This window comes from Sinocyclocheilus grahami, unplaced genomic scaffold, assembly GCF_001515645.1.
Source record: "Sinocyclocheilus grahami isolate Dianchi unplaced genomic scaffold, SAMN03320097.WGS_v1.1 scaffold258.1, whole genome shotgun sequence".
NCBI classification, from domain to species: domain Eukaryota; kingdom Metazoa; phylum Chordata; class Actinopteri; order Cypriniformes; family Cyprinidae; genus Sinocyclocheilus; species Sinocyclocheilus grahami.
The window spans coordinates 1,193,201-1,203,591 of record NW_015505437.1 but is presented as its reverse complement, the minus strand read 5'-3'; the positions used below and the strand labels follow the sequence as shown (position 1 = coordinate 1,203,591).

Sequence of the window (10,391 nt, the reverse complement as noted above, 5' to 3'; positions counted from 1 at the left end):
TGTGTGTGTGTGTAAGAAAACATGAAGTACAAAAAAGTGCAGTGTGCTGTACAGGAGTTTTTTTTTTTTTTTTTTAATACCATCCACCATCGGTTTGTAGCTTTTTTTTTTTTTGGAAGTATCGGTTCAGGCACAGTACCATTTTAAAAGTATCGATTTGGCACCATTTTTCGTAAAATAAAACCCAAACCCTACAAAAGTGCAGGAGTTTGTGCTGGCTTCATGAAATCTTTCATCTGGCTCAGAATTAGACTTTCAAACTGTTTAGGAGTGAGTATATCAGAAATCGCACATTACGTTGAGATAAAAAGTAGAATATATAGCTTTGAATGTACTAACTATAAAAAAGGAAGCCCTTCCTTTAGTTAAAAGAAAACATCTTATTGGAATCTACCATCTATTTTTACTCTATAATGTGTTCAGGTGCATTACCTGAAAAATGTAGGTAACTTTGTTGTCTAGACCAGTGGCTCCCAACCCTGGTCCTGGAGGCACCCCAACACTGCATGTCTCCTTTCTCTGACAGTTCCAGGTCTTGGAGTCTCTACTAATGAGCTGATGACCTGAATCAGGTGTGTTTGATTAAGGAGATGTGCAGTGTTGGGGTGCCTCCAGGACCAGGGTTGGGAACCACTGATATAGACTGATCGAAAATATGTGCACTCTGACTCCTGTAAATTGCTTTAGGCCAGCCAATGAGACTTGAGTATCAAATTGAGACAGCTTGTGCCATTTTAGTGTGTGAACCGCATCAGTACTGCGAACAGCCCTCCTCACATCTCACTCACCTCCCGTGTGGCTTTCTGTGGATACTGGAGCCAGAATAGTTTTTTTGTTGTTGCCAGGCAACAAGGTAAACAGGCTCACATGAGCATCTGAACTGGCTCCCAAAACGCCTGTAATTTCTGTGCTTTTATCAATGATGGTTTCATAATGCGTCTGTGTGTACACAGTGTAGAGGAGAGATGCTTATTACAGTAAACACAGCTGCGTCTCTTCCTGAGGATTCAAACATACAAGATCATCACACCAAAGACCCTCTTAACATCTTAAGTGATCCAAACACTGGTGGTCAGCACTTAATACCGGTGTAAACGTCATCTTTCAGAGCTGCTCCGTAACATACAACATTCAAAAGTTTGCAGTCAATATTATTTTTTAAGTCTCTTCCAAGGCTGAATTTATTTGATCAAAAATATAGTAAAATGTGAAATATTATTAACATTTAAAACGATGATTTGATTATGTCTGTGATCAAAGCTGAATCATTACTCCAGTCGTCAGTGTCACATGATCCTTCAGAAATCATTCTAATGTGCTGATCTGCAAGAAACATTTCTGATTACTATCAATGTTGAAAACAGTTGTGCTGAATGATATTTTGGTCAAAACCGTGATGCATTTAGTTTTTCAGGATTTTTGATGAACAGAAAGTTCAAAATAACAGCATTTATAATTCTTTACTGTCACTTTCAATCAATTTTATGCATCATTGCTGAATAAAAGTATTAAATAATTTTTTTTTTTTAATTTATTCACAGGATATTTTAAGTTATGTTACTACACGGTGTAGACCATTTTAAAGTAGTCAGATAAATCCTAGTGTGATGAGATCCATGTGATATATTTACATTATTGACATAAGTGCGTTGAGCGTTTATGGGTGACATTAAATTTTTGGTTACTTTTTCATTTTTGTTACTTTTTAAATTGTATTTATTGCCATGATTTTTCAATTCTAAATTTAAATTAAAATTCCCGTATATATCTAGGTTTTCCAAGATTGTGGGAACCCTTGTTCTTGAAATAAAAAATAAAAAAATGACATTTTGCATTTGATTTTTAGCTGTTTATGCTCGTTTTCGCATATTTTAAATCATTTTAATATATTTACTAATACTATATTGCATTTACAAATGGTGAAAAACCTGAAAGAAATGAAGAGCCGTTACAGGACCTACTGTACATACACTTTCAAGTATATGTTCATAAAAAAAAAAGTACCTACAATCCAGATCTGGATTTAAAGAAGTATGTGCATCCTATTCTTCTACTAAACATTAGCACCAGTGTATGAGAGTTAAATCACCTCCAAAAGCACCTGCTGTACTCTATCTAGCTGTTTTTAGCACAGCAACACGTTCTGTGTGAACGTCCTGATCTCTAACCTGTCCATCAAGTACAACACCACAGTTATACCAGCGGTCTGTTTTAACGTGATGCTGTGTTTGCGATGGCAGGCCCGTCTGTGGGGTTTGGCCACCAAACTGAGGGTCCAGAGACGCCCAACCCATCCGTCCTCAACAAGAGAGAGCGATCAGAGGCCAGGAAGATCTGGGAGAACAAGAACTACGCCATCACACAGGTAAAGCCAGAGATGACAGTGATCATTATATGCCTATATGCATTTCTCATTGTTTTTCTGGGGCTCAAAATGCACAGTTTACCTGGTTACTTACTAAACACTATTAAATATACCAGTGTTGTACCAATAAATGTAGTTGGCACCACCTATTAAAGGTAGGGTATGTGATTTTTCAAAAACGCTTTAGAAAACTGATTCGGGCCGAATAGCAAAACAAACTTGTAGCCAATCAGCAATAAGGGGCGTGTCTACTCGTGATGTGGAGGAGAGAGCGTTTAGTGCATGGGACAGACATTAGCCGAGCCGAGCGACAGAAAGATAGAGATGGCAGATAAAAAAAAGTCTGCGGAACGATAAGGCAAGAAGTAGGACCCGTGTAAATATCGGATCAGCTTTCCAGCGCTGGAGAGAACTCAAGGAGCGGAGGCCTGTGATCGGACGCCGAGGTTGCTTTGTTTCTTCTCAATAGCTGAGTAACACCGAGTCTACAACAGCTAAAGTCTGCCTACACTGGACGCGATCAAACCACCGTTGAAAACCATTTGAAATGTGTGTCAGCACGTCATAAATAGAACCCGGCAGCAGTTTTCTGTCGGGGGTTTGTTGCGCCGCGCCGCTCACATCCGTAGACACGGTGTAACATTGGTTTTGCTTTGTTTCACAGAACTAATCGTTGCCTGGGTTGTGTACGTATGTGTGGGGCGGAGCTATCAAAATAGGGGCGAGACCGTTTTGGGGTAGGGGCGTGTTTGTTTTGGTGATTTCAAATATCAACATTGACTACCAGAAATCACTTACTCTGCCTTTAACTGAATATTTCCGAAAGCCTCCAAACATGACTAATGTTTGACATTAATAAATATAATAAAAACAGTAATATGTGACCCTGGAGCACAAAAGCTGTCATAAGTAGCACAGGTATATTTGTAGCAATAGCCAACAATACATTGTATGGGTGATGTGGAGTCTGCCTGATCGATCTAGTCTCAAAGTCTTTTGAAAATTCAAAAGAACAGCATTTATTTGAAATGGAAATCCTTTGTAACATTATAAATGCCTTTATTGTCACTTTTGATCAAGTTAATGCATCCTTGGTTAATTAAAGTATTAACTTTTTACGTTTGAACTTTAGTGTATGTTTAAAGGAAACTGATATCTAATATTGTGCTGAATGAAGTTAAGCCATGTTATTCTGTTGACAGGTCACTTCACAGAGGACTTCCTGTTAAATGCGGCCATCTCTCGGCTCATGGGACTGACCAACACACTCTCAGTAAGTCATCAACAATCATCAAGAATAATGTGCTTGGAAAGCCAAATGATTGATTGAGCTTTCTGAACTTTTTATTGTGTTTTCTGCTCTCTTACTGTAGCAAGCCTCGTCTCGGGTGGTTCTGCACAGCGTGGAGTTTGAGGAGGCTTTGGCATCGCTCTGTGTGATGGCGGCACCCATGTGTCCACACTTAGCTTCTGAACTCTGGGCAGGTATGACACACACACACATCCACCTCAGTATGTCAAAATATGAAAATACTGTCATCATTTACTCCTCATGTTCCCAAAGCTGTTATTTGAAGGTAACGGTGGATGGACACTATAAAGATAGAAAAACGAAAGTGTCTTGTGTGCTAAAATCTCTGTAGTCATTCAGTACACTTTTAAAAATAAAGGTGCTTAAAAGGTTCTTCACAGCGATGCCATAGAAGAACCATTTTTGGTTCCACAAAGAACCATTCAATCAAAGGTTCTTTAAAGAACCGTCTCTTTCTTAATCTGAAGAACCTTCTTTCACCACAAAGAACATTTTGTGAAACAGAAAGGTTCTTCAGATGTTAAAGGTTCTTTATGGAACCATTTAGACAAAAAAGGTTCTTCTATGGCATCGTGAAGCACCTTTATTTTTAAGAGTGTAGCTGAAATTGAAGTTGTTATTCACTGAAAAGCTTCCTCTTCACAATTGCTCTAAAATCTTATTCTCGTTTGCATTTATTCAAATACAGTACATGAGGCCGTTCCTGCCAAGTTTGCATTAAACTGATAGGATGCATATATAGTTAATAATGACTTATATACTGGACCGGTTTCATGGTGTTCTTGGAACATTAAATGAAGCAGGTCAGATGGGTGGATGCTGACCTTCAGGGAAACATGTCCATTTAGCAGCTTATCTACTCCTGAAAAAGTCTGTTACACCCTAACATATGCAAGCATGAAGCGTTGCACGTATCACACATACTGTACACAAGCCCCCCTCACTGTTCCCTGTGCTGTCATTTACTCCACACTGCAGCTATTGTTCATGTTCCTGGTAAATATCTGCGCTGTGAATGGATAAGAATACTTTTATTTGTATTTGACCATGTGACGGGTCCATGATCAGTGTTGGGGGTAAATCATTGCTAGTAACGCGAGTTACGCAATCAGATTACTTTTTCCAAGTACATAGTAAAGTAATGCAATACTTGCAACAAAATATCTGAGTTACTTTTTAAATTAAGTAATTTAAACATTGTCATCTCTTCTGTAATGTGTTGAGAGGATTCGAGGTGCAGAGGCTGAGAAACTTCTTTCAGCCCGAGGCCTATTCATTTCACTTTTGGTGTGAAAGAAGCTTTACGGTAGGGATGAGCGATATGGGCTTAAAAATATATATCACGATATTTCTGGTATTTATTGCGATAACGATATCAATTCTATAAATTAGATGAAAATGTATTCTCTGATTTATAGAATGCATTTTTCACAGAAGATTAGACATATTTCATTAAATGTCACAAAAATGATTTCTGGAGATACCCCATGTGTGTTTTGTGTATGATAACATTTATGGGTGATTTGTTAATTCAGCATTCGTTTTGCATCATCAAAACACATTCAGTTCAAGAATAATTATTAATTGGGCATTCCCATTTCAACTCTGAATAGTGTGGATTGTACATTCTGATGACAATACAAAATTGCTAGTACGATGCTATTAGAAAAAAAAGTGACTCAGGATGAAAGTGAATAATTGTGAGCTGGGTAAAAAGTCGTGGAAATACTAGTGGTGAAGGGGAAAAAAGGAAACTCTTGGCCCCTGTTGTCCATTTCATCACATCCTGCTATTGTCACACACACACACACACACACACACTGTGTGTTTGTCCCGTAAGGAAAAAAGAACATGCCCACATGCTCTGATAACACTGACTGATGCTGACCAGAAGATGTGTAACTATGTGACCAAACGTTGCTTGTTAAGGATATGTTTGTGTGTGTGTGTGTGTGTGTGTGTGTGTGTGTGTTCTCATGGATTTAGAGGACCTTAATGTTCCACAGAAACAATATAACAGCATGGAACAACATGAGGATAGTAAATAATGTCAGAACTCATCTCATTTTTGGGTGAACTATTCCTTCTTGTCCCACTTCCTCCTGTACTTATGCACACACACAAACACACGCTAAGGACAAGCGGAAGTGTACATCCTTCCTGAAGGCCATGCTGAGGTCAGACACAGGTTTCTAAATTCGGACGCCTGTTTATGTGCTGGATCATTCTCTACCTTGTTACAAAACAGTTATTGCTTTTGCTGTCCAGTTTGGTGACACTAGTGGATCTTTAACTCTATAAAGCATACTTTATCATATTTTTAAAGCCTGTAAATGAACAAAACTTTGCTGTAAATAAATCTACTACGTCTTCTGTCATTTGATTGAGGCCTTTTAGCAAAATTGTGCAAATATCCACCTTCAGAATGTGCTTCCCGTGTCTTTTTGCTGTGAAATCTTTACTGAATTATATCAAATAAACATAACTTTTATATTGTTTGTAATATTTCAAGATGAACACATACTGGCCTGAAGCAGCTTTTAGCTTTACTTGATTATCCATGCATAGGTTTTAGGAAAAATCATGTTCAAATGTGAGTCTCAAATATGATCATCAGGCTTTTGAGGAATGTGTATTTGTTCATCTCTCAATCATCATTGTATTGCATTGCATTATATGTTTTGATCATTAAAACAAAGCAATATTAAATATCACTAAGACATTATTGGGAGATATAGAGTCATAACTGGTATTTATATCATTATGTACTGTAAGTGTCTGCTATACTGTTGTAAAGATTTCATTGATTTACATTACAAGCTATCAGAATTTCATCTTTTTATGTTTTTTGGCTAAATAAATACCAGCAAGTGCTCCAAAATTGCATATTTTTGCTCATTATAAATAATGAATAATGTAATAATAATAATAAATCCTCAATGTATGAGTTCTGTATTCTTACTATATATGAGCCAAAAAAGCCTGATGATGATTAATTTGATGAAGTATTAATAGATTATTGGTGTTCAGACTATGTGACAGTTTCCTGAAACCTCTCTCAGGTTTGTCTCAGGTGAGGAATCCTCTAGGAAGTGTGCTGTCGGGGAAGGCAAGTGTGCTTCAGCAGCCGTGGCCTAGTGTGGATCCAGACGCCACTGGATACCTTCATTGGACCAGGTTGCGCGGACCTTACAGTACCTACAAACACCCGACACACTGCAGCTGTCCATATGGGTATGACACACACACACACACACACACACACACACACACACACTGAAAACACCCCAAATACATTTTATTTACAGCATTATTTTGAAGAATGTTGCCTTTGAGTAAATTAAACCCACAGCTGATGTTGGACAAAAACTAAAGTGATAGTTCCCCCAGAAATTACAATTTGCTGTTAATGCACTCGGCCTCAAGCCCTTCGAGACATAGGTTACTTTTTTCCTTAAAGATTGTTTTTTTAGCTGAAATTGTGATCCTGGATGATTCATAAAATGCAATGGCTACCACCACTTTAAGAGTAAAAAAAAAAGCATCACAGGCAACACAAATTAATACCCATCTCTCCTGATGATATATTGAGATCTTATGAAGTGAAACAATCAGTCTGTGCAAGAAACTGAACATTATTTGCAACATTATTACCTGTAATCCAGAGCCTCAGACAAACAGAGAAATGTGATTCTTTTCCAGAAACTGTTTTTTTTGGACCGTTTGTTTCAATGAACTGATTCAAATAACATATTCACCAGTTATGTAATCATACAATTACATCATGTATACACAATCATATAAAACACCCTATAATGACATGAAATGTGGATGTTGTACACGTCTCATGTAAAACATCCACATAAATAAAGTTCAGTTTCTTGCACAGACTGATTGTTCCGCTTCATAAGACCTCAATATATCATCAGAAGCGATTAATTTTGTGTTGCATGATATGCTTTTTGACTCTCAAAGTGACAGCAGGCATTGACTTGCATTGTATGAGTCACCAAGGAACACTGTTTCAGCTAAAAATCTTCTTTAGAATTCTACTGAAGAAAAAAGTCACCTACATCTTGGATGACCTGAGGGTGAGTAAATGAACAGGAAATTTCTGGGTGAACTATACCTTTAATTTAATTTGTTCCCTGGAGGCTGGGACAATGTAAGCGGTGCTTGTTTGCAAAAAAATCACTTCCACAAGTCTAGGCTGTTCTGTGTACTTTACATCTTTACTAAATACTTAGTGTTAGGGGTTGATCTAAATGACTATAGCTTTAATCATGATCAGTTATTATAGTGATGCAGGATTTAGCAAACACAACCTTCTCTCAAACGAATCGGTATCTCAGTATTTTTGCGGTATTTTCTTGTCATCGGGATGTTTGTATGCAGAATAGTCGGTACAGGATGTTCTCTGGGAAAGTGGTAAAGGGAAAGTGTTTACCTCCTACTTAAAAGCCTGTATTTCAGTACAGCCTGTCTGTAATTTGTGCATGTGTGTGAAGGGATTGGCCTCTGAATTTGATGTGACGAGTGAACGATTATTACAGACTTGAACCATCTGGGGCTAAAATCTTCTTTGCATGACTGTCTTTTGAGGACTTGGGCAAATGTGTGTCTCTACTTGCCCTCATGCATCTGTCATTGGTATAAATGAGTACGTTTATGCTACCTTCTAATGTCTCGTTTTGTCCAAAATCCAAGACAGCATCACTTGCAGAATTGCATTCTTAATGGAGAAGACGATCCCAGAATCCATCAAAAAAAAGATGACAGATGGGAAAGGGTTAGTAAAGTATAGATAAAATTAGTTCATTTTTTTAATGTCTGTGTACTAACAAATTCTTGAGCTTATATTGTATGAAGCACATAAAAGTATTGTGTTGTTAGCTATTGAAGCCTTTTACATCATGAATTCTGAGTTTGCATCTCACAATTCTTACTTTTCTCAGTGTTCTGAGTTTAAATCTCATACAGTTTTGAGGTAACATCTCACAATTCTGTGAATTCTGAGTTCTCGGTTCTAATAAATTCTGAATCACGTAATTCAAAGCTAATTAGGTTTGAGTTTACCTTCTTTTTTTTTTTATATTAACCATGAATGTGTGCTTTTTGTCCATGTGAACAAATTGCAAGACGTAAACTGAGAGTTCCAAGAAAACAAACGTCTGAATTATGATAAACCTGCAATTTTGAGAAAAATTTCATAATTTAAGATTTAACTAAAAAAAAGAGAGTCAGAATTGTGAGAAAGTCAGAATAGTGGGATAAAATGTCAAGCAGATCCATAGGAGCTTTCATGTCTTTGCTCTATTGCTATAGCTTGACATAATTATTATATGTGACCCTGGACCACAAAACCAGACTTAAGTGTAAATTTTTCAAAATTGAGATTTATACATAATCTGAAAGCTGAATAAATAAGCTTTCCATTGCCGAGATACAACTAGATGCAACTATTTGCAACTATAGGGTGCAAAAAATCTAAATATTGAGAAAATTGCCTTTAAAGTTGTCCAAATGAAGTTCTTAGCAATGCATATTACTAATCAAAAATTAAGTTTTGATACCTTTACGGTAAGAAATTTACAAAATATCTTCATGGAACATGATCTTTACTTTATTTCCTAAGGATTTTTTGGCATAAAAAAAAATCAATAATTTTGACCCATACAATGTATTTTTTGGCTATTGCTACGAATATACCCCAGAGACTTACATTTACATTTAGTCATTTAGCAGACGCTTTTATCCAAAGCGACTTACAAATGAGGACAATAAAAGCAGTCAAAACTAACAAAAGAGCAACAATATATAAGTGCAAATGACAAGTCTCGGTTAGCCTAACGCAGTACACGTAGCAAGGTTTATGTGTATATTACACACACACACACACAAAGAAAAACAAGTAGATACAATAAAATAGAAAAATATAAATAATTTTGTTTTTTTAAATAAAAAAAAGAAGATAAAGTAGAATTAAAAATAGAATAGAAAGTGAGTCAAAACTAACAAAAGAGCAACAATATATAAGTGCACATGACAAGTCTCGGTTAGCCTAACGCAGTACACGTAGCAAGGTGTATGTGTATATTACACACACACACACACATACACACACACACAAAGAAAAACAAGTAGATACAATAGAATAGAAAAATATAAATAATTTTGTTTTTTTAAATAAAAAAAAAGAAGATAAAGTAGAATTAAAAATAGAATAGAAAGTGTTAGAGTTAGTGAGTATACCAGTTGGGAACAGTTAAATATTGAGTCAGTGAAAGTGATTTTGTGCCTCTTTGAGATGGCACAATAATACGCCGTTCACTTGCAGAACGCAAGCTTCTAGAGGCACATAACTCTGAAGTAATGAATTTAGGTAAAGGGGTGCAGAGCCAGTGGTGGTTTTGTAGGCAAACATTAATGCCTTGAATTTAATGCGAGCAGCTACTGGTAGCCAGTGCAAATTGATGAACAGAGGTGTGACATGCGTTCTTTTCGGCTCATTAAAGATTAATCTTGCAGCGGCATTTTGGATTAATTGTAGAGGTTTGATAGAAGTGGCTGGAAGACCTGCCAAGAGAGCATTGCAATAGTCCAGCCTGGATAGAACAAGAGCTTAAACAAGGAGTTGTGTTGCATGTTCTGAAAGAAAGGGCCTGATCTTCCTAATGTTGTATAAAGCAAATCTGCAGGACCGGGCAGTTTTAG

General features: G+C 36.8%; 1 protein-coding gene across 1 annotated transcript in view; it reads left to right on the top strand.

Annotated features, from left to right (window-relative positions):
• The window catches only part of LOC107598928 (probable leucine--tRNA ligase, mitochondrial), an 18,209-nt gene that overhangs the window by 4,904 nt on the left and 2,914 nt on the right, over nucleotides 1-10,391 (top strand). Inside the window, exons 4-8 of the mRNA XM_016290371.1 lie at nucleotides 2,241-2,369; nucleotides 3,565-3,638; nucleotides 3,739-3,850; nucleotides 6,740-6,828; nucleotides 6,873-6,911. Coding sequence (XP_016145857.1) covers nucleotides 2,241-2,369; nucleotides 3,565-3,638; nucleotides 3,739-3,850; nucleotides 6,740-6,828; nucleotides 6,873-6,911 — 443 coding nt within the window. The remainder of the gene's footprint in view (nucleotides 1-2,240; nucleotides 2,370-3,564; nucleotides 3,639-3,738; nucleotides 3,851-6,739; nucleotides 6,829-6,872; nucleotides 6,912-10,391) is intronic.